A 27,331-nucleotide genomic window follows, 5' to 3' on the forward strand; every position below is an offset into this window, starting at 1 on the left:
AAGGCTGAGGCTGAAAGATCGCTTGAGCCCAGGAGGTCAAGGCTGCAGTGAGCTAGGATCATGTCATTGCATTCCAGCCTGAGTGACAGAGTGAGACCCTATCTCAAAAATAAAAAGTACATAAGGTCTTAGTAAATAAGATTAAGGAAAATGCATACAGGTGGTATTTTCCTAAATTTATCACTCTTTTTAAACAAAGTACAAAAAATATAAAATTAACTATTTGGGGGAGGCACTTTGAGTTTAGGCTACAAATAGTCTTAAGCAAATTATGTTGTAGTATGTGTTGTACTTTATCCTTTAATTTGATACTATTTCCAGGGTTCCCTTACTGAAAGATTGGTATAAAAGTAATTGGGAGGCCGGGCATGGTGGCTCACGCCTGTAATCCCAGCATTTTGGGAGGTTGAGATGGGCGGATCAGCTGAGGTCAGGAGTTCAAGACCAGCCTGGCCAACATGCTGAAACCCCATCTCTACTAAAAATACAAAAAAATTAGCCAGGCGTGGTGGCGGGCGCCTGTAATCCCAGCTACTAGGGAAGCTGAGGCAAGAGAATCACTTGAACCCGGGAGGTGGAGGTTGCAGTGAGCCAAGACCATGCCACTGCACTCCAGTCTTGGTGACAGAATGAGACTCTGTCTCAAAAATAATAATAATAATTAGGATTCGTGATTATTAATTTGAAAAATGTTTAGTCAATATAGTCTGCAAACTGAAGTTTCATGATGGAACAAATGCCAGGCTTTGGGGGTAAGCTTTTTCCCCTGCATCTCTACCTGGTGGAGGTAAAGTCCACATGGGAACAACTTTCAGGAGTTTTCAAGCCCTCAACTGTAAGACACCAAGTCTATCATTGATGATGTCTTCTCTTTGAAGGAATTAGGCCTTGGTATCATCGTGGAAGACATCTATCATTAGGCGAAATTTAGAAAGATGAGAATTATCTTGATTGCCAAAATTTTCCCGATGAGAAATCAACCTCGATTTTTAAAACTAAACTTTTTGAGATAACTGCAGATTCCCTTTTATTTGTAAGAAATAATACAGAGAGATTTGTGTAGCCTTTTACCCAATTTCCTTTAATGGTAACTGTTATGCAAAACTATAGTATAATATCACAATCAGGATATTGGTGTTGCTACAATCAAGACAGAACATTCCATCACTGCAGGATCATCCCTCCTGCTGCCCTTTTAAAGCCACACCCACCTCCCTCCTCCCTGGCAACCACTATTCCATCCTTTGCATCTATAAATTTTCCCTTTCAAGAATCCTGGCTGGACGCGGTGGCTCATGCCTATAGTCTCAGCACTTTGGGGGGCCAAGGTGGGTAGATCACCTCAGATCAGGAGTTCCAGACCAGCCTGGGCAACATGGTGAAACCCTGTCTCTATGAAAAATACAAAAATTAGCTGGGCATGGTTGCACGCACCTGTAGTCCCAGCTACTCTGGAGGCTGAGATGGGAGGATTGCTTGACCCTGGGAGGCGGAGGTTGCAGTGAGCCGAGAGCGTGCCACTGCGCTCCAGCCTGGGTAACAGAGTGACAGCCTGTCTCTACAAAAAAAAAAAAAAGAAAAGAAAAAGAATGTTATATAAATGGAATTATACATGTCACATTTGGGGACTGGCTTTTTCTGCTCAGCATAATTCCCTGGAAATTCATCTAGCAGACCTAGATAGTTTTGTTCTTGTAGTAACATGAAGTGGATCTATTCCTCTGGTCATACCATTCCAAATCTAAATTTTTATGCAGGGAATAGAGGTACACTGTTTTGGGGGATATTTATCTTAAGGGATCTCAAACAATTTTTTGAATTGTTAACATGAGACTGTCTTCTTTCAAAGAGCCTGTGTACTATCCAGAAAGACTGAGTAGGGGGCCAATATTATCTTCCAGACTCTATTTTTACTCAGATAGAACTCAACATATGGGGTACAGTAGTGGTACAGTTTATCACTAGATACATTTTAGTTTGCCTTTTTGTCTTAAATGTCTTAAATGTAAAAATTTAAAGAAAAATAGATATTCCTATGGTGGCTTTTTAAATTTCTTTAAACTGCTATGGACAGACTTGTAATTTTTTTTTTTTTTTATTTGAGACGGAGTCTTGTTTTGTCGCCCAGGCTGGAGTGCAGTGGTGTGATCTTGGCTCACTGCAACCTCCATCTCCTGGGTAAAAGCAATTCTCCTGCCTCAGCCTCCCAAGTAGCTGGAATTACAGGTGTGCACCACCAATGGCTGGCTAATTTTTGTATTTTTAGTAGAGATGGGGTTTTGCAATGTTGGTCAGGCTGGTCTCGAACTTCTGACCTCAGTAATCCACCTACCTCAGCCTCCCAAAGTGCTGAGATTAGAGGCGTGAGCCACCACGCTCAGCCTTGCCATTGATTCTTAATAACCTGTTTTTATTTCACCAGTAACATTAACTTATTGTAACAGAACAGATGAGCCAAAAGAACAAACAGCTGTTCAAATCTGTACACATATTACCAGGGCGAGACTTTCTAAAAAGTCAAAAAACAACAGATGTGGAGAAAAGGGAATGCTTATACACTATTGGTGGGAATGTAAATTAGTACAACCTCTGTGAAAAACAGCACGGAAATTTCTCATGGAACTAAAAATAGAACTACCATTCTACCCAGCAATCCCACTACTGGGTATCTTCTTAAAGGAAAATAAATCATTCTATCCAAAAGATACCTGCACTTGTATGTCTATTGCAGCAAAATTCACAATAGCAAAGATATGGAATCAACCTAAGTATCCATCAGCAGATGATGGGATAAAGAAAACGTTGTATATGTATACCAGGGGATATTACTCAGCCATATAAAGAGAATGAAATTACGGCTTTTGCAGCAACGTGGGTGGAACTGGAGGCTATTATCTTAAGTGAAACAACTCAGAAAAAAATAAGAAAATAAAGATTTTTTTAAAACCCTCAGAAACAAAAAAAAATACCACGTTTTCACTTATAAGTGGGAGTTAAACAGTGTGTACACAGGGTCATGGAGTGTGGAATAATAGACACTGGAGGCTTGGAAAGGTGGGAGGGGGTGAGGGATGAGCAATTACCTTTTGGGTACAATGTACAGTATTTGGGTGATGGTTACACTAAAAGCCCAGATTTCCCCACTACACAATATATCCATGTAACAAAACTGCACCTGTGACCAGGTGTGGTGGCTCACACCTGCAACCCCAGCGCCAAGGTGGGCAGATCACCTGAGGTCAGGAGTTCGAGACCAGCCTGGCCAACATGGCAAAACCCCGTCTCTACTAAAAATACAAAAATTAGCCAGCCACGGTGGCAAGCACCCGTAATCCCAGCTACTCGGGAGGCTGAGGCAAGAGAATCACTTGAACCCAGGAGGCGGAGGTTGCAGTGAACCGAGATCACACGACTGCACTCCAGCCTGGGTGACAGAGTGAGACTCCTCAAGAAAAAACAAACAAACAAACAAAAACTGCAATTGTACTCCCTAACTCTATAAAAATAAAAAATACTTTTCTAAAAGAATTTTTTTTTTTTAATACTTTAAGTTCTGGGATACATGTGCAGAACGTGCAGTTTTGTTACATAGGTATACATGTGCCATGGTGGTTTGCTGCACCCATCAACCGGTCACCTACATCAGGTATTTCTCCTAATGTTATCCCTCCCCTAGCCCCCTATTCCCCGACAGGCCCCAGTGTGTGATGTTCCCCTCCCTGTGTCCATGTGTTCTCATTGTTCAACTCCCACTTATGAGTGAGAACATGCTTGGTTTTCTGATCTTGTGATAGTTTGCTGAGAATGATGGTTTCCAGCTTCATCCATGTCCCTGCAAAGGACATGAACTCATCCCTTTTTATGGCTCCATAGTATTCCATGGTGTATATGTGCCACATTTTCTTAAAAAGAACTTTTAAAGACACCTGGTTTAAGCAAGTACAATTGAGTTAACTATGTAGTTTCAGTATACTTCTAAGTATTACAGCTCATGCTAATAGCAAAAATATGCATGATACATCAAGTTAACAGTATGCCTCTCCCTCTAAATGTTAGGTCATGATAGCATTTGGAAGTCTTCAAAAGGAAAAATTCCTCATACGCTGTATTCTAAATTCCGTATTTTTCTATCAGCTCCTTTGCTTTAGAAATATAGGCACTCATCGCATCTTCCGTCGACAACCCTAGAAAGATACAAACAGGTTATCTCCCTGATTGGTGCACTGGGAAATTAAGAAAGTTTGCTTTAAACTTGTGAAAGACTAAAAAACCTTTTTTGAGGTTCCACGCTTCCCATTTGGCTTTGCCTTTTAAATCTAGCATTCCTGGACACGCTGGCAAAAGAAGGAGACATGCATTTGCAGGTTAACATTTTACTGTGCACTTCTACAGACATTGTTGAAACGGAGTATATTACTATATTTTAAGTAATGATATATTATAATTGCAATTAATATATTAATTGTAACACGAATATATTAATATTAATAATATGTAATACCAATATTAACGTCTCCAACTATTGCTTGTTTGTAAAGCCCATAGAGTTCTTTCAGTTCTCCAGCATCTGGTCTTGCTTTCAGCTTCCTCACATCTTCTGCAGCCCTGTCAAAATCAGCCTAAAGGAAAAACAAACAAACAAACAAACAAAAGGAGCATTTTACCACCAAGGAATAGGAACTCAAAGAGCAGGAAGAGGAAGGTTTCAAGTAGAAATGGACTTCTGCTGCTCTGGTTCTATCAGAATCATCTTAATTTACTTGAATTCCTAGGAGTTCACCTCTCCTGGGACTTACCTAATATGAAGAACTACAGAAAATTCTTAATACAGAAAATGTTCGGTTTACCTTCCTTTTTTTTTTTTTTTTTTTTTTTTTTTGAGCCAAAGTCTGGCTCTCTCGCCCAGGCTGGAGTGCAGTGCAGTGGCACCGTCTCCACTCACTGCAACCTCTACTTCTGGGGCTCAAGCCATTCTCCTACCTCAGCCTCCCAAGTAGCTGGGACTACAGGGGTGCACCACCACACTCGGCTAATTTTTGTATTTTTTGTAGAGATGGGGTTTTGTCATGTTGGCCAGGCTTGTCTTGAACTCCTGACCTCAAGTGATCCCCCTGCCTCGGCCTCCCAAAGTGCTGTGACTACAGGCGTGAGCCACTGCACCTGATGGTGAGTTTGCTTTTTTTTTTTGAGACCGAGTCTCACTCTGTTGCCCAGGCTGAAGTGCAGTGGCAAGATCTCGGATCACTGCAACCTTCGCCTCCTGGGTTCATGCCATTCTCCTGCCTCAGCCTCCCGAGTAGCTGGGATTATAGGCACCTGCCACCGCGCCTGGCTAAGTTTTGTATTTTTAGTAGGCACGGGGTTTAACCATCTTGGCCAGGCTGGTCTTGAACTCCTGACCCTGTGATCCACCCACCTTGGCCTCCCAAAGTGCTGGGATTACAGGTGTGAGCCACCGTGCCCAGCTGCTTTTCTTTTTTTTTTTTTTTTGGCATTATTTATACTCAATGAAGGTTTCTCAATCACCTCGCAGATGCGCCCTTCCTCTTCTGCCTCAGTCCAACTTTACTACATGCAGGGGCTTCGCTACCAGTTAATACCATCGTCTAGGGCGTTTCTCTTCCAGTGCCCTCATGCCTACATTCTTTAATATCAGTATTATTTAGACCTAGCCAGTCTCTGAGGGTAATCAATATTCCTGATTTGGCTGAATTGCTTGTACAGATTCCTTTCCACACTAGACTTAAATTATAAGATTTATTGCAACTGATTTCTAGAAAAGAGGAGTTGTTTAGCCAATTTAGAGCTTATTAGGGAAAACTTTGTATACCAATATGCTTGAGTAGTATGTTTATAGACTTCCTGGAAACTCTATATACAATGTACTTAAGCCTGGCGTGGTGGCTCATGCCTGTAATCCTAGCACTTTGGCCTCTGCCTCTGCCTCTCCCTCTCCCTCTCCCTCCTCTCCCTCCTCTCCCTCCTCTCCCTCCTCTCCCTCTCCCTCTCCCTCTCCTCTCTTTCCACGGTCTCCCTCTCATGCCGAGCCGAAGCTGGACTGTGCTGCTGCCATCTCGGCTCACTGCAACCTCCCTGCCTGATTCTCCTGCCTCAGCCTCCCGAGTGCCTGCGATTGCAGGCGCGCGCCACCACGCCTGACTGGTTTTCGTATTTTTTTGGTGGAGACGGGGTTTCGCTGTGATGGCCGGGCTGGTCTCCAGCTCCTAACCGCAAGTGATCCGCCAGCCTCGGCCTCCTGAGGTGCCGGGATTGCAGACGGAGTCTCGTTCACTCAGTGCTCAATGGTGCCCAGGCTGGAGTGCAGTGGCGTGATCTTGGCTCGCTACAACCTCCACCTCCCAGCCGCCTGCCTTGGCCCCCCAAAGTGCCAAGATTGCAGCCTCTGCCCGGCCGCTACCCCATCTGGGAAGTGAGGAGCGTCTCTGCTTGGCCGCCCATCGTCTGGGATGTGAGGAGCCCCTCTGCCTGGCTGCCCAGTCTGGAAAGTGAGGAGCGTCTCTGCCCGGCCGCCATCCCACCTAGGAAGTGAGGAGCATCTCTGTCCGGCCGCCCATCGTCTGAGATGTGGGGAGCGCCTCTGCCCCGCTGCCCCATCTGGGATGTGAGGAGCGCCTCGGCCCGGCCGCAACCCTGTCTGGGAGGTGAGGAGCGTCTCTGCCCGGCCGCCCTGTCTGAGAAGTGAGGAGCCCCTCCGCCCGGCAGCCACCCCATCTGGGAAGTGAGGAGCGTCTCCGCCCGGCAGCCACCCCGTCCGGGAGGGAGGTGGGGGTCAGCCCCCGCCAGGCCAGCAGCCCCGTCCGGGAGGTGAGGGGCGCCTCTGCCCGGCCGCCCCTACTGGGAAGTGAGGAGCCCCTCTGCCCGGCCACCACCCCGTCTGGGAGGTGTACCCAACAGCTCATTGAGAACGGGCCATGATGACAATGGCGGTTTTGTGGAATAGAAAAGGGGGAAATGTGGGGAAAAGATTGAGAAATCGGATGGTTGCTGTGTCTGTGTAGAAAGAAGTAGACATGGGAGACTTTTCATTTTGTTCTGTACTAAGAAAGATTCTTCTGCCTTAGGATCCTGTTGATCTATGACCTTACCCCCAACCCTGTGCTCTCTGAAACATGTGCTGTGTCCACTCAGGGTTAAATGGATTAAGGGCGGTGCAAGATGTGCTTTGTTAAACAGATGCTTGAAGGCGGCATGCTCGTTAAGAGTCATCACCACTCCCTAATCTCAAGTACCCAGGGACACAAACACTCTGCCTAGGAAAACCAGAGACCTTTGTTCACTTATCTGCTGACCTTCCCTCCACTATTGTCCTATGACCCTGCCAAATCCCCCTCTGCGAGAAACACCCAAGAATGATCAATTAAAAAAAAAAAAAAAATCCTAGCACTTTGGGATGCTGAGGCAGGGGGATCGCTTGAGTTCAGGAGTTCGAGACCAGCCCGGCCAACATAGCAAAACCCTGTCTCTACTAAAAATACAAAAATTAGCTGGGCTTGGTGGTGCGTGCCTGTAATCCCAGCTGCTCAGGAGTCTGTGGCACAAGAATTGCTTGAACCTGGGAGGCGGAGGTTGCAGTGAGCTGAAATAGCACCACTGCACTCTAGCCTGGGTGACAAAGTGAGACACTGTCTCAAAAACAAAAACAAAAAACCAAATGTACTTAAGTAGTTTAAGCCTTGTCCTGAGTTAACTCTGATAACTGGGACCTCCCTAACCCCGCAAGACCCTCAGGCTGGCCCAGGGTTCAGCCAGTGGCTGAAATAGACAAGGAAGTCCAGTCTACTCCAGAGCCTGAGTGTTCCCAGAATCTTTATCCTTTTCCCTTTCTAACCTCTTAGTTTATACTCTACAAAGAGCTTTATGATTAGTTTCCTTTATAGATTTTTAAACTAAACTGTGTCTTACCTTGCCTTATTTTTTAAAACTCAGGGTAAGCAGGAATTGTCAGTAGGCTGGCTGTCAAACAGGGGAAGTTCAAGGACATATGCTGGCCACCCCCTGCCCACCATACTTCTTCTCTGATGCCAGAGCTCCCTTTGGATCCAAAGGCCTAGGAGAGAAAGTGGATAGCCCCACTGTAACCTCAGTACCCTGCAGGCTCAGCGGAGTGGCAGAGTCAAGTTTCCTTCCAGCCCCAAAGACAGGCAGTACTGTGGCAGGCCAGGTTTCCCTAATGGCTAAACAGGCAGGCCTCCATAACAACCGTTTCAGCACTGACTGAGTGGTTACGTTAAATACTAAAAGCAGAAAGAGCCAGTGCCCTCATACGAAGACTCCAAGGTAACAAAAGCCCACCAAGAGTTTTGCCCAGGCCCTTCCTGGGGCTTGAGGCATGACAAGATAATGAAGGAATTCTTAACGGGACCCATTTAGGATTAAACAAGTTTTATTAGGGTCTGAAGGAACTCCCCAACCCTCCATGATTTAGCAGGAAATAAGATAAGGGTAATCACTGCAGCACCTGGACCCATCCAGATTAAGTAAATTTACTGAGGCTCCAGAGGAAGGTCTTCAGATCTCAGCCCTTAGTTATAGATTAGAAGAAGTTCATCACTTAAGGTTTTAGATGAACGCACACTTACATGCAGACATATAACTTAGCAGGCATATAAGCTCTGGAAAACTCTGTAATTTTGAGTTGGCTTCGCAATAATTTGCAGGCCTTCTCCTTGCACCCAGCTACAGAAATCAAATCTCTTCTTTCCCAGTTTATCTGCATCTCGTTATTGAGCTGAGAGAATAAGCAGCCAGGCTCTCAGCTTGGTCCACGAACAGTAGCACAACCAGAACAGTTGTTTTGTGAAGAGCAAAGTCACCTGTAAGTTGGAGATCAGGGTCTTCAGCCTAAATAACCTTGAACATGGCCCATCCTCCTACCCAGTTCCCACAGGGGAGTGAGAAGCACAGGGGCATGGAACAAGGGGTGCCTTGTCTTCTGAGTGTCTTCCTAAGAAACTCTTGGCTGCTTTAGACATAATGCCGTGGTTAAGAACATGGCTCTGGAGCCAGACTGCCTTGGTTGGAATCTCAACTCCATCTCTTAAGAGCTGTGTGACCAGGCTGGGCGCAGTGGCTCACACCTGTAATCCCAGCACTTTGGGAGGCCAAGGCAGGTGGATCACCTAAGGTTAGGAGTTTGAGACCAGCCTGACCAACATGGAGAAACCCGTCTCTACTAAAAATACAAAATTAGCTGGGCATAGTGGCACAAGCCTGTAATCCCAGCTACTCGGGAGGCTGAGGCAGGAGAATCGCTTGAACCCTGGAGGTAGAGGTTGCAGTGAGCCGAGATCATGCCACTACACTCCAGCCTGGGCAACAGAGCAAGACTATCTCAAAAAAAAAAAAAAAAAAAAAAAGGTACTTGCAATAAAGCAAGACATAAGAAATACTTTTAGTTTATGGTTTAGCAAAGAACACAAATTCTTTTTATACACTCAGCTTTGTAAGTAGTATAGAAAAAATAAAAACTAGAAAGATGTATACTAAAGATATGTAAACAGTAATTGCCTCTGATTATTGGCAAGTTATGTAGTTTTAAAATATTTTTGTACTCTCCAAATCTTCTATAATGTGCATGGATTGTGTTTATAATAAGAACAAAATTGAAATGCTACATGAGTGGCTGAGCTGCTTAAGGGCAAGGCTATGCAGAAGGGGTGTAGGACCTTCCTCTGTAGGTTTATAGGCCATCTCAGGTGTTCTGCTTGCTGTAAAGTCTCATATTATTTTCCAGTGACAGCAACTCGACTCCTTTTGAGGTGCCAAGCCTTAATTAGAATTCTAAGCCTTCTTGAAAACCCATATGAGGGCTGGGTGCAGTGGCTCACGTTTGTAATCCCAGCATTTTGGGAGGCTGAGGGAGGTGGCTCACTTAAGGTCAAGAGTTCGAGACCAACCTGGCCAAAATGGTGAAACACCGTCTCTACTAAAAATACAAAAAATTAGCTGGGCATGGTGCCTCACACCTGTGATCCCAGCTACTCAGGAGACTGAGGCAGGAGAATAGCTTGAACCCAGGAGCAGAGGTTGCAGTGAGCCAAGATCCTGCCACTGCACTCCAGCCTGGGTGACAGAGCAAGACTCCATCTCAAAAAAAAGAAAAAAGAAAAGAAAAAAAGATCTAATGAAAGTCCTGGACCCCTCTGCACAGAAGAGCTATGCCCTCACACAGTTTCCCATGCCATTTCAGGGGTCCCCGCTCTTTCTCCCTCCCTAGGTAGGGAACTCAGTTCTAGAGCAGGGGCCAGCATCATTCTCTCTGTCTAGCCTGTCTGGTTCTGGCACCTCAGTGCAATACATTCCTGCCTTAAGGGGCTGTTCTGATGCACCTTCCTGCAGGAGGCCTTTCCCATCCCAGCCATGATGAGCTGGAGTACAAACAACATTGGCCTTGGCCAGGATACTCAGGTTTGACTTCCAGCTTTGAGACACACTGCCCTGGGACTCGATGCAACAAACAAAGCTCCTCTAAGATGCAGCTTCGGCCACAAAAAGAGAATATCAGCCTCTTTTTGTGCTAGGGTTAAGGATGATTAAGAATATAATTTTCTTTTTGAGACAGTCTCGCTCTGTTGTCCAAGCTAGAGTACAGCGGCACAATCACGGCTCACTGCAACCTCCACCTCCTCGTTCAAGCGATCCTCCTGCCTCAGCCTCCCAAGTAGCTAGGATTACAGGCATGCACCACCACGCCTGGCTAATTTTTTTGTATTTTTAATAAAGATAGAGTTTTGCCATGTTGGCCAAGCTGGTCTTGAATTCCTGAACTCAAGTGACCTGCCTACCTCTGCTTCCCAAAGTGCTGGGATTACAGGCGTGAGCCACGATGCCCGGCCAAGAATGTAAAATATTCTTGATTTGATTCTATGGAGTCTGCCCTCCCAGAGCTCATCTCACAGCTCATACTAATTAACAAACCTACTTACTGAACACCTCCAACAGGCCAGGCCTTTGCCAGGCAGATGGGCATGCACAAGGCAGTGTGCTTGAAGGCGCTCATAGCCTGGTGGGAGATGAACAGGGCAACGGGGACCACAGGGGACTTGCTGCAAATAAGGTGCAGCAGTTGCTCTGGGAACACAGGAGGTAGCACAGACCGGAAGGTACGGAACGGAAAAAGCCATCCCTGAGATGAGATGGTGATTGTGCTAGGGGGATCGGGTCTGCGATTGTTGGCTGCAGAGGGGCAGGGAAAGCTGCTCCCAGCGGTGTGGACAGAACTTACTAGAGCTCAACATAAAGGCTTTGTGGGGTTGCATAAATACTCACAAATAAATAAATAAACAATCAATCAATAATCACCTTGGCAGCACCCACAGGGCCTCACGGACTGCTGGTGGGTGGCGTGAGCCTGGTCTGAGTCTATTAAGTACATCCTTGTTGGATGGTTAATGAGTGAGCAGACTTTAGGGGGATCAGAAAGTTATCATAGGTGAGATGCAGCTTTAAATATAGAGCCATGGACATTGAATTCCAAAGCATTCTTGTTACCAGTGGAGGGTGCCCAAGTTCTTGGCATTTTGAACAAAAAATTGGACAAAATACACAAACAAAGCAAGGAAAGAATGAAGCAACAAAAGCCGAGATTTACTGAAAGCGAAAGTACATTCCACAGGGTGGGAGCAGGCCGAGCGCAGGGACTCAAGATCCCTGTTACAGAATTTTCTGTGCTTAAACGCCCTCTAGAGGCTTCCCATTGGTTACTTGGTGTGCATCCTATGTAAATGAAGTAGCGGCCTGCAATCAGAGGCTGAAGTTACAAAGTTACACTTCTATGCAAATAAAGACTTGGCTCACGATCAGTCTGACTGGTTGGGGAAAGCAACCAATCAGAGGCTGAAATGAAGTTACAAAGGTACATTCCTGTGCAAATGTCTGATTGGTTGCACAAAGCAACCAGTCAGAGATACTTTCAATTTTCCATCTGCCACACAGAAAGTGGGGAGGAGGTTGCAAAGGGAGTAGCATCCGGTCCTTTTATTACATAGGTGTGGAAAGTTGGGGTTTTCCTTTTGATTTAGTTCTACAAAGTCAGTGTGAATCGGCCTTAGGTTCCCTGCCTCCAGACCCTATTTTCCTGCCATCACAGTTTTGCAGTATCCTGTTGCAGAGCTGGGCTTGCTGCCTTTGGCAGGAACTGCAGCCAATGCTGAGCTGATTTCTCCTGAGCGAGGGGTCCTCGGCATCCTGGTTGAATGTTTTGTGCATTATCTCCCGGTCACCCGAGCTTGGGATTCTGCAAGACAAACTGCCTTAAGGCTACTACAGTCCCTCCCTGGACTCTCTCCTGTTCAACTTTTGACACTAGGCTCCCTCACCCCACCTTTGGCGTAGAAGTTACGCCAGCATCACTCACACTGGGTACATCCTGGGTGCATCCTTCCATGCTGACTAGGTGGGCTGCTGTGTAAATTACCTTTCACATTTCAGCCCCGCTGAAGACAGCCTCTGAGGGTGGCTCTCACTTCACCTGACTTTACTTTCTGCAATGAACATGGTCATCCCACATAGGGGGTTGGCAAGGTCTTCTTGAGCAATTCTTTCCCATTGAGCAACCCAATTAAGAAGATAAAAAATTCTCACACTCAAGGAACTGCAGGGTTCTTAGGTCACACAAATGTGGGCTGGGGGAAGAGGTTAGTCTTTTTTGCCAGTTGTTAAAATCATCAGTCCCCTAGACTTGAAAAGATACATATTCTAGAGGAAGAAGTCTGCTTTGTAGCTTCATCATCTAGGAAAGAAATTTGTCCATTTAGGATAAACATCAGCTCTCCTAAATGCTTTGGTGAGGATGGAAACATATTGTAATTTTCAGATAAAATCAGGAGGCTATAGCTGAATTAGAAATTCCATTTGGTTTGCTAATCCAATGACAGTCTGCCAGTATACTTATTCTTGTGTAAATAAATAGAAGACTGGGGACCCTGAACTAGTCACCTTTCCTCTCATTTCCACTTAGTGAGCATCTTGGCAGAACACTAGTACCAATATGATCCCCGCACATGCCAGTGAGGTAATAAAGACAGAAGAGATTTCAATATGTCAGCCAGTTATTAGTTGTCATTTTTAAAAGTTACTTTCGGCTGGGCGTGGTAGCTCACATCTGTAATCCCAGCACTTTGGGAGGCTGAGGCAGGCAGATCACTTGAGGTCAGGAGTTCAAGACCAGCCTGGCCAACATGGTGAAACGCTGTCTCTATTAAAAATACAAAAATTAGCCGGCCGTGGTGACAGGCACCTGTAATCCCAGCTACTAGGAGGCTAAGGCAGGAGAATTGCTTGAATCTGGGAGGTGGAGGTTGCAGTGAGCCAAGATCACGCCATTGCACTCCAGCCTGAGCAACAGAGCAAGACACCACCTCAAAAAAAAAAAAAAAAAGTTACCTTCCTCCAATATTGTTGACACGCAAATGCATTATTAGTAGATAATATCATGGGTCGATGTTAATACTTCTTAGCGTACTGCTTTTCTGTGATGTTCCTCAACTCCTAATTCCTCGTTGCAAGTATTTTAAAAGCAAACAACAACAAAAAACCAAAGTACTAAGCTAAAAAGGAAACTTTCAGATCTTTCAGGAACTTTTAGAAAGAACGTTTTGATCATTTTGGAGACAGTTCAGTATAAACACATAAGTCATGCACAAGAATATTTGAGCCAGGCAAGGTGGCTCATGCCTGTAATCCCAGCACTTTGGGAGGCTGAGGCGGGTGGATCGCTTGAGCTCAGGAGTTGGAGATCAGCCTGGGCAACACAGCAAAACCAAATGTCTACAAAAAATACAAAAAAAGAAGGCCTGGCGCGGTGGCTCACACCTGTAATCCAAGCACTTTGGGAGGCTGAGGCGGGCAAATCACCAGAGGTCAGGAGTTTGAGACCACCCTGACCAACATGGAGAAACTCCGTCTCTACTAAAAATTCTACAACTATCTGATCTTTGACAAACCTGAGAAAAACAAGCGATGGTGAAAGGATTCCCTATTTAATAAATGGTGCTGGGAAAACTGGCTAGCCATTTGTAGAAAGCTGAAACTGGATCCCTTCCTTACACCTTATGCAAAAATCAATTCAAGATGGATTAAAGACTTAAACGTTAGACCTAAAACCATAAAAACCCTAGAAGAAAACCTAGGCATTACCATTCAGGACATAGGCATGGGCAAGGACTTCATGTCTAAAACACCAAAAGCAATGGCAACAAAAGACAAAATTGACAAATGGGATCTAATTAAACTAAAGAGCTTCTGCACAGCAAAAGACACTACCATCAGAGTGAACAGGCAACCTACAACATGGGAGAAAATTTTCACAACCTACTCATCTGACAAAGGGCTAATATCCAGAATCTACAATGAACTCAAACCAATTTACAAGAAAAAAATAAACAACCCCATCAAAAAGTGGGCAAAGGACATGAACAGACACTTCTCAAAAGAAGACATTTATGCAGCCAAAAAACAAATGAAAAAATGCTCACCATCACTGGCCATCAGAGAAATGCAAATCAAAACCACAATGAGATACCATCTCACACCAGTTAGAATGGCGATCATTAAAAAGTCAGGAAACAACAGGTGCTGGAGAGGATGTGGAGAAATAGGAACACTTTTACACTGTTGGTGGGACTGTAAACTAGTTCAACCATTGTGGAAGTCAGTGTGGCGATTCCTCAGGGATCTAGAACTAGAAATACCATTTGACCCAGCCATCCCATTACTGGGTATATACCCAAAGGATTATAAATCATGCTGCTATAAAGACACATGCACACGTATGTTTATTGCGGCATTATTCACAATAGCAAAGACTTGGAACCAACCCAAATGTCCAACAATGATAGACTGGATTAAGAAAATGTGGCACATACACAGCATGGAATACTATGCAGCCATAAACAATGATGAGTTCATGTCCTTTGTAGGGACATGGATGAAATTGGAAACCATCATTCTCAGTAAACTATCGCAAGAACAAAAAAACAAACACTGCATATTCTCACTCATAGGTGGGAACTGAACAATGAGATCACATGGACACAGGAAGGGGAACATCACACTCTGGGGACTGTTGTGGGGTGGGGGGAGGGGGGAGGGATAGCATTGGGAGATATACCTAATGCTAGATGAGGAGTTAGTGGGTGCAGCGCACCAGCATGGCACATGTATACGTATGTAACTAACCTGCACAATGTGCACATGTACCCTAAAACTTAAAGTATAATAAAAAAATAAATTAAAAAAATACAAAATTAATTGGGCGTGGTGGCACATGCCTGTAATCCCAGCTACTCAGGAGGCTGAGGCAGGAGAATCGGTTGAACCCAGAAGGTGGAGGTTGCGGTGAGCCAAGATTGCGCCATTGCCCTCCAGCCTGGGCAACAAGAGTGAAACTCCGTCTCAAAAAAAAAAAAAAAAAAAAAAAAAAAGCCAGGTGTGGTGGCAGGTGCCTGTGGTCCAAGCTACTTGGGAGGCTGAAGTGGCAGGATCACTTGAGCCCAGGAGGTCAAGGCTGCAGTGAGCTGAGATCATGCCATTGCACTCCAGCCCGGGTGACAGAGTGAGACCCTGTCTCAAAACAAACTAAATGTTCCACCACAAGCTTATCCTTATTGGACTTCTACCACATGCCAAACATTGTTTTAAATGCTTTATACATATAACTCATTTAATGTATCTCTCCTCCACTTTTAGATAAAGAAACTGAGTCACGGAGAGGTTAACTATGTCACAGGCTAAGTAGAAGTGAGGCACACATTTGAACCCAGATGGCCCTGAAGTATGTATTATAACTTTACCCAGGATAACGTCTTGCCTGACTGAAATGGTTAAAGAAGTGAGCCACGTTCTATGAAATTTTGTGCATGTAAAAGATTACATTTTAGAGGCCGGGCGTGGTGGCTCACGCCTGAAATCCCAGCACTTTGGGTGTCCAAGGCGGGTGGATCACCTGAGGTCAGGAGTTGGAGACCAGTCTGGCCAACACAGCGAAACCCCATCTCCACTAAAAATAGAGAAAAATAGCCAGGAGTGCCGGCGCACGCCTGTAATCCCAGCTATTTGGGAGGCTGAGATAGGAGAATCACTTGAACTTGGGAGGCGGAGGTTGCGGTGAGCTGAGATTGCACCACTGCACTCCAGCCTGGGTGACAGAGTGAGACTCCATCTCAAACAGCCTGGGTGACAGAATGAGACTCCATCTCAAAAAAAAAAAAAAAAAAAAAATTACAAAAATCAGCCGGGCGTGGTGGCGTGCACCTGTAACCCCAGCTACTGGGGAGGCTCAGATATGAGAATCGCTTACACCTGGGAGGTGGAGGTTGCAGTGAGCACAGGTTGCAGTGAGCAGAGATCGCACCAACTGCGCCTCAGCCTGGGCAACAGAATGAGACAGTCTCAAAAAAGAAAAATAAAATTACATTTTAGAATATTTAATAATGACAAAATGCTCATATTACTGTTTTACGTGTAGGAATAAAACTGTATATACACAATAACATCATAGGTATGTGTGTAGATATATGCCACACACATACACACATGGAAAAAACATACTAGGACATACTAGGAATTACCCTAGCATGTAGCAGTGATTATCACCTGGGTGAAGGAATTATGATTGGATTATTATCAGTAATTATTACTTTATATTTGTTGTCTTTTCCAAAGTTTTCCACCCTTAACAATTTTTTTCACATACCTATAAAACAGTATTTTAAAATCGGAGCCTCACAGATCTCTTCTGCTCAGTATGACACTAAGAGAGGTCCTGGAGGTCCGAACGAGCGAAGGGGCGGGAGCGGGGGATCTCGACTCCCTCTCGGAGACGGAGAGAGGAGGCGGCCCGCTCCGTGCTCCCCGGCGCTCGTGCCTTGCCTGCTTTTCCGCTCACCCGGCCCCTGGGGTCCGGAAGGGTTGCCCTGGGAGCCCTGGCTCGCCGTCAGCAGGCACAGGTGCGGTCTACACTGCCATCTGGGGCGCTGGGGAAGGAGTGGGCGTGTCCCCCGGGTCACCGCCGACCGCTCCCAGGGGCGCCAAGCCCACCCGGAGCCCCAATTAAGCACTCCCCTCGCGAAGCGCCCCTCCCGCGTGGCCTCCCCGCGCCCCGGGTACCTGCAGGGCCATGGTGGCGGCGACCCCGTTGTTGCTGCTGCTGTTGTTGTCCGGTGCTCTGCCCCCTCTCGCACCCGCCGCTTCTTAAAGGGCCGCGTCTCCTCCGGCCGCTGCCATTGGCCGCGCTCCCGGCCCGGCCGCCTCCCATTGGTCGCGGGCCCGGGGGCGAGGCTGGGCGGTGAGCGGTACTGCACGCCGGGTTCCCCAGGCTGCAAATGGAAAGGCGAAGACGGGAGAATTTAAATGAGTTTCTCTCCGCTCTTGGCTCTCTCTTCTATTCTTTCTCAAGCGGTTCTTTGCAGGAAACCCAGAGAGGTCTCCGTAGGGCACAGGCCTCCCCTGGAATGCCTTCGAAAGAAAGAAAGAAGGAGAGAGACAGAGAGAGAGAGAGAAAAAAAATACATATATAGATATATTTATCTAGAGAGACCCGCCCCAACTCTCTTAAAATACATATGTAATTTTTTCAATTAAAAAAAATTTATAAATGTAAATACGTATTGGCCGGGCGCGGTGGCTCACGCCTGTAATCCCAACACTTTGGGAGGCTGAGGCCGGCAGATCACCTGAGGTCGGGAGTTCGAGACCAGCCTGACCAACATGGAGAAACCCGGTCTCTACTAAAAACACAAAATTAGCCGGGTGTGGTGGCGCATACCTGTAATCCCAGTTACTCAGGAGGCTGAGGCAGGAGAATCGCTTGAACCCGGGAGGTGGAGGCTGTGGTGAGCCAAGATTGCACCATTGCACTCCAGCCTGGGCAACAAGTGTGAAACTCCGTCTCAAAAAAAAAAAAAGAATAAGTAAATATGTATTTAAAATTTTATAAATTAAAAATTTATATATATAAATTTTTTTCAGAGGTGGGGGTCTTCCTAGGTATGTATATTATATATTTTTTCTCTAAAAAGTATATATAAATTTATATATATTTAAAATTTTAAAAATTAAAAATTTTATAAATTAAAAGTGCAAATTAAAAAATATATATATGTGTGTGTTTTTTTTTAAGAGAGGTGGGGGGGTGGGGTCTCACTAGGTTGCCCAGGCTGGTCTCGAACTCCTGACCTCAAGCGATCCTCCCACCTCGGCTTCCCGAAGCACAGGATTCCTTCTTTATACATACTTCTCTCCTGTCCATTATTCCTAGAAACGTGGATGATGGATGTGTCTCCTCCACGCTGCCTCCAGGCGCTGTTTATCATGAGAGAAAGTGGCCTGTGGTTTGCACCTCTTCTCTTTATAAAGCAAAACCACCTAAATTCTGGACACATGCTACAATCAGCTTAACTCGTTTTTAATTATGGTAAAGGCACAGGACTAAACGCCTATTCGATTTGACTCATTTTTCTAGGGGAACAAACCCAATGTCACTCCAAGTCTGCAGACACACCGAATAGGATTACATTTCCAAAGGACTGGAACCGAATTGGGTGGTCACATGAGAAGCTAATTTCCGACACTTCGCTTAAATAGTAGCATTGGTGGAGAAGGGTGACTGGGAGAAAAAAGAAACTCAATGTCGGCAAAGTGACTGAGCTTCAACGTACAACAACGCAACAAGAAACCTTTCAGCTTGCTTTTGCATAAAGCTACATTTTTAAAATATTTGCGTTTTCATGAAAATCTTTTTTTTTCACCTCACAAATATTTTCCTGGTGAAATCAGTGCATTTCCAAGTGAAGGACCAAAAGCAAAATGTTAGAAAAACCTACTGGGCAGTTGTTTGTGTTTGAAGTCCTAGACGATGGGAAAGGTCCCGTGGGGGTACTGAGGCTCATGGCAGCTTCAGCACAGCCAGGCCTTTCTCTGATAGCCTAGTCCTGGCTGCGGGCAGAACCCGGTCTGTGGTGTTTCCGCGGGAAATACTGCACTGAGTTCAGGTATCAGTCCATATCTTCAGCTGAGACATTCTGGAATTATCGTCACTGTAAGAATCCAGAAGAGGAGAGGGATGGACGCTACATTGTTCTCTGCTTTTTTCTCTAAATCCAGAATGTTCTTTTAAGACCTCTTTTGAAAGTATTTTCTTCTCCTGGGCTGCCATTCCCCATCTCATTGCCTAGCCATGTGTGTCTTGTCTCGAGATGCAAGAAGGGGCCAGGCGCGGTGGCTCATGCCTGTAATCCCAGCACTTTGGGAGGCCGAGGTGGGCGGATCACTTGAGGTCAGGAGTTCAAGACCAGCCTGGCCAACATGGCAAAAACCCTTCTTCTAAAAATCTCTTCTAAAAATACAAAAATTAGCTAGGCATGCTGGTGGGCACCTGTAATCCCAGCTACTTGAGAGGCTGAGGCAAGGAGAATTGCTTGCACCTGGGAGCCGGAGGTTGCAGTGAGCCAAGATCTTGCCACTGCACTCTAGCCTGGGCAACAGAGTGAGACTCTGTCTCAAAAATAAATAAGATAAAATAAAATAAAATAAAATAAAAACCATAGCATGAGTTTCCGAATAGGTTTTTCTTTTTCTATAAAAAAAATCCTTTGGGATTCTCATAGGGATTGCATTGAATCTTTAGTACTGTCAAGATGAACATTTCTTAACCCTGGCAGTACATTCAATTACCTGGGGAAAAAAAGATACAAACCCCAGTCTGATCCCTAATTCCCACCACCATTTTGATGTAATGGCTGTAGGGTTGGACCCAAGCCTCACGAATGGTGCATCCATGGTTTTGCTCTCTTCTCTGCAATGACAATTTAGCTCTCCTTGGCTGAATAGTACATGTGGTCCTCCGGGATGGACCAGGTCCTGCTGACCTCTTCAACCACATCTCTCGCTATTTCCCACAGGCATGGATGCTCTACCCCAGGTAACTGAAGGACTTCAAGTTCCCTTTCTCCACGTTGGTAGATAGTTGCCACTCCACTGTCTGGCACACCCTTTTCCTTCTTTTCTTTTTATTTTCTTTTCCTTTTCTTTTCCCTCCCTCTCTCTCTCTTTCTCTCTTTGATTTTGTTTTTTCTTTTCTCTTTCTTTCTCTTTCTTCTCTCTTTCTTGTTTGTTTTTGAGATGGAGTCTCAATCTATCACCCAGGCTGGAGTGCAGTGGTGAGATCTCAGCTCACTGGAACCTCCACCTCCTGGATTCAAGTGATTCTCCTGCCTCAGCCTCCCTAGTAGCTGGGATTACAGGCGTGTGCCACCATGCCCAGCTAATTTTTGTATTTTTAGTAGAGATGGGGTTTCGCCATGTTGGCCAGGCTGGTTTCAAACTCCTGACCTCAAGTGATCCGCCCGCCTTGGCCTCCCAAAGTGCTGGGACTACAGGCGTGAGCCACCATACCTGGCTCCTTTTCCCACTTTCTTAACAGCCAACTCCTCCTTCAAGACTTAGCCGACATGGCAACACCTCCAGGAAGACTTTGAGACAAGAAATAGCTTTAGTCTGGTCTTCTCGTCTATGAGCCTCTGGCCATCTCTCTCTCTTTCTTCTGTTCTCATTCTTACCTGCCTTCAAAGGGCTTCCGCTCCACTTGGCCTCCCGGCTGTTCTAACAGGCCTATCGCACTGCTGCTCTCCCGTCTCTACCTCAGAATTATCTTCCCAGGGTCGGCCTGGCTCAGTGCTTCCACTCCTCTAGGTCTTTGCTCATCTGTCATCTCAGGAGGCCTTTTATCACCCAACCTAGCACCCCCTTCCACTCTTACCTGCTTTTTTGTGTTGCTTTTGTTTTTGTTTTTTTCTGAGATACAGTCTCACTCTATCACCCAGACTGGGGTGCAGTGGCATGATCTGGACTCACTGCAACTTCCGCCTCCCAGGTTCAAGTGATTCTCCTACCTCAGCCTCCCGAGTAGCTGGAATTACAGGTGCGCGCCACCATGCCCAACTAATTTTTGTATTTTTAGTAGAGACGAGGTTTCACCATGTTGGCCAGGCTGGTCTCGAACTCCTGACCTCAAGTGATCCGCCCACCTTGGCCTCCCAAAGTGCTGGGATTACAGGCATGAGCCACCGCGCCTGGCCTTCCCTGCTTTTTTTCTGTAGCACTTTGAATCATCTGACAACTTAAATCGTTTACTTTGTTTACCGTTTCTCCTCCTTTAGAACTCTGGCTCACCACTTTATCCCCAACACTTAAAATTCGATGAATATCGTACCTGTAGGAAAAGGCGGGGGGGAAGAAAGGGAGGAGGGGGATAAAAAGGAAGAATTAAATGTCTTTCAAATTTCTCCATTTTCATAAAACAGCACTCCTGAGACCCCTGACCACCTTGGACATCTCCACATAGCCACATAGCCAAGGCCTGACTGCAGTCTACCCTGAGTCCTGGCCGAATGTCTGTGATTTCCCTGGGAGCAAGGCAAGGCTTCCCTTTTTTTTTTTTTTTTTTGATTGAGTGCAGGAAACTTTATTGATGGTACACGACAAGGTGGGGCTCCCAAGGTGTCTCCCTCTTCAGGGGGTCTGCGTGGAAACTGTGAGGAGGGGAGATTCTCAGTGGGGGCGGGGGCTGAGTGGGGCAGGGACTCCGCAGCAGTGAGAGTCTCTCTCATCCTCTCGTGCTCTCGCTGGGGCTGGTGGTCCGGGGGTCTTACTCCTTGGAGGCCATGTGGGCTTCGCCACCCTGTTGCTGTAGCCAAACTCACTGTCATATCAGGAAATGTGCTTGACAAAGTGGTCGTCGAGGGCAATGCCAGCTCCAGCATCGAAGGTGAAAGAGTGGGTGTCACTGTTGAAGTTGGAGGAGACGATCTGGTGCTCGGTGTAGCCCGGGATGCCCTTGAAGAGCCCTCTGAAGCCTGCTTCACCACCTTCCTGATGTCATCCTATTTGGCAGGTTTTTCCAGATGGCAGTTCAGGCCCACAACTGACACGTTGGCAGTGGGGACACAAAAGGCCATGCCAGGGAGGTTCCCATTCAGCTCACGGATGACCTTGCCCACAGGGCTTCCCTATCTTGTGGGAGAGTCTCACAAGGGTGTTTCTCATCCATGTCCCTAGTCTAGTTGAGGCTAGGGCTTTCCATCTTCCCCTTCTTTCTCCGCACCCCCTACAACCTGCTCCACTTTAGGATGGAGCCGCAGGCTTCTGTGTAAATCTGTAGAACTGCTTGCTGAAGTTTACAGTTTGTTCCTCGACAGAGTGACCCACCACTCATAAGACCTGTCATCTGACCTCTGAGATTGGGAATGCTGTCCCATGGGATTAGAGATGCAGGGAGCTGACATCATGTTGGTCTTGATTTTGCTGTTTTGTGAGACCTGCGAATTGCTCAACTGCTTGAAACTCCTCACCTTCACTTGTCTCTATGGACACAGATATTCTTTGGAGTACTATACCGTTCCAATTAGTAAAGCTTTCAGTATTCATTTTGCAACTCATCATTAAAGTTTATTCTTAGTAACTGATTTAAAATAATGAATTGTTTACATAACAACTACTGTTACATCACACACACACACACACACACACACACACACACACACACACAGAGCTAAGGTCAGAATACCATGGAGGAAAAGAAGAATCTGGTGGTCAATTCCCTTACATTCTTCTATTGACAAATTTTCTTGTTGGGACCTTCACTTATTTCATCAAAGGATTGTGGCTAATGATCTAATTTATTACTCAGAATCTTTTTATTTATTTGTTTTGGAGACAGGGTCTCACTCTGTTGCCCAGGCTAGAGTGCAGTGGTGTGATCATAGCTCACTGTAGCCTCCACCTTCTATGCTCAAGCAATCCTCCTGCCTCAGCCTCAGGAGTGGCTGGGACTACAGGCACACACCACCAAGCCCAGCTAATTTTTTTTTTTTTTTTTTTCTGTAGAGACGGGGTTTCGTCATGTTGCCTAGGCTGGTCTTGAACTCCCGGGCTCAAGCAATCCTCCTGCCTCAGCCTCCCAAAGTGCTGGGATTACAGGTGTGAGCCACCACAGCCGGCCATCACTCAGAATCTTAAGTCATTGTCAAATAATGGAAAGCATACAAATCAAACAGTAGTCCAATTCTAGAATTAATATAAAAAGAAAGCTCTAATATACAAAGACCAAACAGATTTTACAGGATAAAACAACTGTCATTAAAAAGTAAAACTGGCAGGTGTGGTGGTGCACATCTGTAATCCCAGCACTCTGGGAGGCCGAGGTAGGAGCATTACTTGAGCCCAGGAGTTTGAGACCAGCCTGAGCAACATGGCAAGACCCCGTCTCTACAAAAAGTACAAAAATTAGCCAGGCATGGTGGCATGCTCCTGTAGTCCCAGCTACTCAGGAGGCTGAGGTGGGAGGATCACTTGAGCTTGGGAGGAGGTTGCAGTGAGCTGAGATGGTGCCACTGCACTTTAGCCTGGGCAACAGAGCAAGACCCTGTCTCCAAAAAAAAAAAAAAAAACCGTTTCTTCAGAATAGGATATCAAATATGTAAAGTAATAATTTGAGAAACATGAAAAAGTGTTATGTGTAAAGAAAATCAGAAGACTTAATCTGTATTAGTTTAATGTAAAAGCACGCACATATGTGAAACAAAGTAGAAGGGAACACTAAAGAAAAAAATGGGTGTGATTGGGTCATGGGAGAATGTTTTTTACTTTTTGGTCGTAATGTTTGTGTGATACAAGAGGGACAGAAATTACTTTCGAAACGTACTTGTTAATTTTAGCAAAATCCTCTTGGAAATTATACTGCTAGTTTTAAAATAAAACACAAGCACTAAAATAATAAAGGTTATGTTTCATTTTTATTAACTTAGTTTTGCCATGGTTGAGACTGGATTCGCCATAGTTCAATTTATCAAGCACTTAACTATGTGTTCCGCACATAATAATCATCTTAGCATAGAGGAACATTTCTTCTAATCCGCACAAGAGATACTGTTTTTATCACGTCATAGAGGAGGTTAATAAACTTGCCTAGGTCATAAGATCTTCAGCTGATGAAGTTAGGATTTCAACCCAGAGCCAAGTAATGTAATGGCTGATGTTTTCCACAGAGAAAATGTAAGCTGAGATGATGCTCAAACTATAAATCTGGAACCTTAGGGGGACAAAAACGTATGGATGTCTCCTTCCCATTACTTTAGCATTTTAATTAGATTCCTGTGTCTCTATTTGTCTTTGGAAATGCAAGCTGCTTGCAATTCATCATAGCGAACTCACACAATTCATTTTATGAAACACAAACCTGTTCTCACAAACTCACTGTCATCTCTTTTTAATCTAATTGTGATAAAAATCATACTGCACTTTACCCTGTGTAACCAACCTCCAATGATCTTTGACCAAAAGCCAAATCTTTTTTTTTGTTGTGTTTACTTTATGGACAGTTAGGTTCTACATAGGTACTTAAACATGGAAATTGAAATCATAGAGGCTGGGCACAGTAGCTCATGCCTGTAATCCCAGCACTTTGGAAGGCCGAGGTGGGCGGATGACCTGAGGTCAGGAGTTCGAGACCAGCCTGACTAACATGGTGAAACACCGTCTGTACTAAAAATACAAAAATTAGCTGGGCTGGTGGCCCGTGCCTGTAACCCCAGCTACTCCGGAGGCTGAGGCAGGAGAATCACCTGAACCTGTGAGGCGTTGGCTAGAGTGAGCCAGGATCGCGCCATTGCACTCCAGCCTGGGCAACAAGGGCAAAACTCTGTCTCAACAACAACAATAATAATAATAAATAAATGAAAGAAATCACAGAAACTATACCAGAAAATAGGATACAAAACCAACAGTGAGGAGATTGAGAAAAGGAGGCAGATATGTAAAGAGGAAAAGGAAGGGGGCCCAAGTAAGGCCGGAAAAAGCGGGGAGAAGGAGGAGGCTCACTAGGTCAGAAGCAACCTGCCGTCTTCTAAGTTCTGGCCAAGGGTAGAGCAACAGATCCAGATTCCTGAGCTTTAAAATGTTATTCGGCCGCTTCATCACCTGTCCCCGACTTTGCAGCGACTCCGATGGTAGCTTGAGTCTCCATTGCTTGGAGCAGCCACAGTGGACACTGGACGGGATATTCTGTGCAGCTGTTGCTGAATTCAAGGCAACTCTTACTGCCTTTCTCTTTTCGGGCTCAAGATTCCCTGCATTATTGCCCATAGGCATGTGTTTTACCCCATACTCCTTCTCCCTTTTATCTTGATTTTCGCGGTGCTGGGGAGTCTGCAGGGATTCCATGGCGACGGGCTCACTGGGACAGGGGCTGGGGTTGTGCGTCCCTGAGGCAAGGCAAATACAGAAAAGCGAATAGAGACAGAGGGCTAAGATTCCAAAGCACTGAAAGGTAGAAACTGGATTAGAAGAGAGAGGGGAGCACAAACGCCCGGAGAGAGCGAGCCCTCGGGATACCATTGGCTATAGGCTGGCCTCCGAACAACTGGACGGTCCAAGTCCTGAGCGTCTGGTTACCCGGGCAACCGCATGGTCTCGCGATACATACCTCGCGCCTGCGCACTGCCCCTGTAGCGGGGGGGGGGTGGGGGGGACCCGGTCCGGAGACTCCACCCCGGGGCCTAAACTCGAGTCTAAAAGATTGGGCCTCGTTGTGTCGTTTCCGGGTCGCGCGACGCTGTGGGCCGCTTTCCCCTCTCCGGAGTGACCTAACACGGGATAACGAAACCTGCACTGCTCCCAGCGCTTCCTCCCCGGCCCGTCGCGTCTGCGAGGTGAGGCCGGGAGGCGAGGGCTCTGCGCACGCGCAGCGCAGGCGCACTGGGAGCCGGTGCTGTTGCCTTCGGGTGACCACGGATTCGCCATCGTGAGTTCCAGGTGGGCGCGCGGTGCCCACGTAGGGCAGGAGGCCAGCCCCGGGGGGATCGGGCCCGGGACTCTGCGGAATCTGGAGGCCGAAGCCCGCGCGCACGCAGGGTCTCTGCTGCTTCCCCAACGCCCGTTGCGTGGCCGCAGGACCCGCCGCCCTCCCGGTTGGGCCGCCTAGTCCCGGGCCGGGCGCGTGCACCCAGAGCTTCCGCGCTTCTAGTCCGGCTCCTCTGCTGGATTGCAGCGCTGGCTGGGCACCAGGAGTACAAAGCGAAAACCCCACGCCGGCCCTTCTGTTCTCCACGGTCTCCAAGGAGACACGGACAACAGAACAACACTTCCGTGTGCTAAATAGTAAAGCACCAAGGTACTCGATCCAGGGGCGGCGTGCAGTGGGGAGGTGAGCTTTGGGTCGGCCGTCGCCCCTCGGCTACCGGCGGGATCCGGAAACCGGGAGTCACCACCAATACCGTTCTCAACTTTACTTCCAGCTGGTCACTACTGTGTCGGGAGATTCTACCTTCTTTTCCGACTAACATGTATTTTTCTCCAGTCCTTTCTGCGGCGTCTCTAGTGCAGGCCACCGTCATTTCTAACCTGGACGACTCCAGGAGCGTCTTTGCTGCTCAGGGACTCTTCCTTTGCCCAGATCCACAAAGATCTATAACGTCTTTCTAATCACGACACCTCTGCTTTAGATGTTAAAGTTGCTTCACACTGGAAGGCTTGCAAAGGTCTTCATTATCTGGTCCTCACCCACCTTTCCTAGTTTCTCACCGCTTTCTCTAGCATCTCTGCCCCAGCCACATTGAACTTATTTGAACGTGTTTTTGTTTTTTTTTTTGAGACATAGCAGTCGCCCAGGCTGGAGTGCAGTGGCGCGATTCCGGCTCACTGCAACCTCCGCCTGCCGGGTTCAAGCGATTCTCCTGCCTCAGCCTCCCGAGTAGCTGGGACTACAGGCGCGTGCCACCACGCCCGGCTAATTTTCTTATTTTTAGTAGAGACGGGTCACCATGTTGGTCAGGCTAGTCTCGATCTACTGACCTCAAGTGATCCGCCCGCCTGGGCTTCCCAAAGTGCTGGGATTACAGGCGTGAGCCACCTCGCCAGCCAACTTATTTCTTTTAATACTGGGATACCTTTCTTTACTCCATACTTCCTTTGGTAGGCATTGTTTAGATGTAGGTTAAGAGGTCCGGCCGGGCGCGGTGGCTCACGCCTGTAGTCCCAGCACTTTGGGAGGCCGAGGCGGGCGGATCACAAAGTCAGGAGATCGAGACCATCCTGGCCAACATGGTGAAACCCCGTCTCTACTAAAAATACAAGAATTAGCCGGGCGTGATGGCCCGTGCCTGTAGTCCCAGCTACTCGGGAGTCTGAGGCAGGAGAATCGCTTGAACCCTGGAGGCGGAGGATGCAGTGAGCCGAGATTGTGCCACTGCACTTCAGCCTGGCGGCAGAATGAGACTCCATCTCAAAAAAAAAACAAAAAAAAAAAACGGCAGTTCCT

General features: G+C 46.5%; 2 protein-coding genes across 3 annotated transcripts; both read right to left on the reverse strand.

Moving 5' to 3' along the window:
- Positions 1-1,054: 1,054 nt before the first annotated feature.
- On the reverse strand, positions 1,055-25,480 carry ACBD7 (acyl-CoA binding domain containing 7). 2 transcript variants are annotated; one of them, XR_010146580.1, is made up of 7 exons: positions 18,254-23,719; positions 17,128-17,336; positions 8,601-8,834; positions 7,924-8,068; positions 4,502-4,619; positions 4,272-4,334; positions 1,055-4,184 (listed from the first exon to the last, which is right to left on the reverse strand). XR_010146580.1 is itself a non-coding variant. In XM_001140464.8 (5 exons), the coding sequence occupies exons 2-5, from the start codon at positions 17,137-17,139 to the stop codon at positions 4,111-4,113; spliced, it is 267 nt and encodes an 88-aa protein (XP_001140464.5). In that variant the 5' UTR covers positions 17,140-17,336; positions 24,895-25,480; the 3' UTR covers positions 1,055-4,110. The 2 variants fall into 2 exon arrangements, 1 of the variants encoding a protein (XP_001140464.5); XM_001140464.8 differs by lacking the exons at positions 7,924-8,068; positions 8,601-8,834; positions 18,254-23,719 and adding an exon at positions 24,895-25,480.
- On the reverse strand, positions 23,792-26,610 carry LOC134807035 (uncharacterized). Its single transcript, XM_063780494.1, has 3 exons — positions 26,596-26,610; positions 25,499-26,248; positions 23,792-25,277 (listed from the first exon to the last, which is right to left on the reverse strand). Exons 1-3 carry the CDS (start codon positions 26,608-26,610, stop codon positions 25,170-25,172), a joined length of 873 nt encoding a protein of 290 aa, XP_063636564.1. The 3' UTR covers positions 23,792-25,169.
- Positions 26,611-27,331: the final 721 nt, after the last annotated feature.

Source organism: Pan troglodytes, chromosome 8 (genome assembly GCF_028858775.2).
Source record: "Pan troglodytes isolate AG18354 chromosome 8, NHGRI_mPanTro3-v2.0_pri, whole genome shotgun sequence".
Lineage (NCBI taxonomy): Eukaryota > Metazoa > Chordata > Mammalia > Primates > Hominidae > Pan > Pan troglodytes.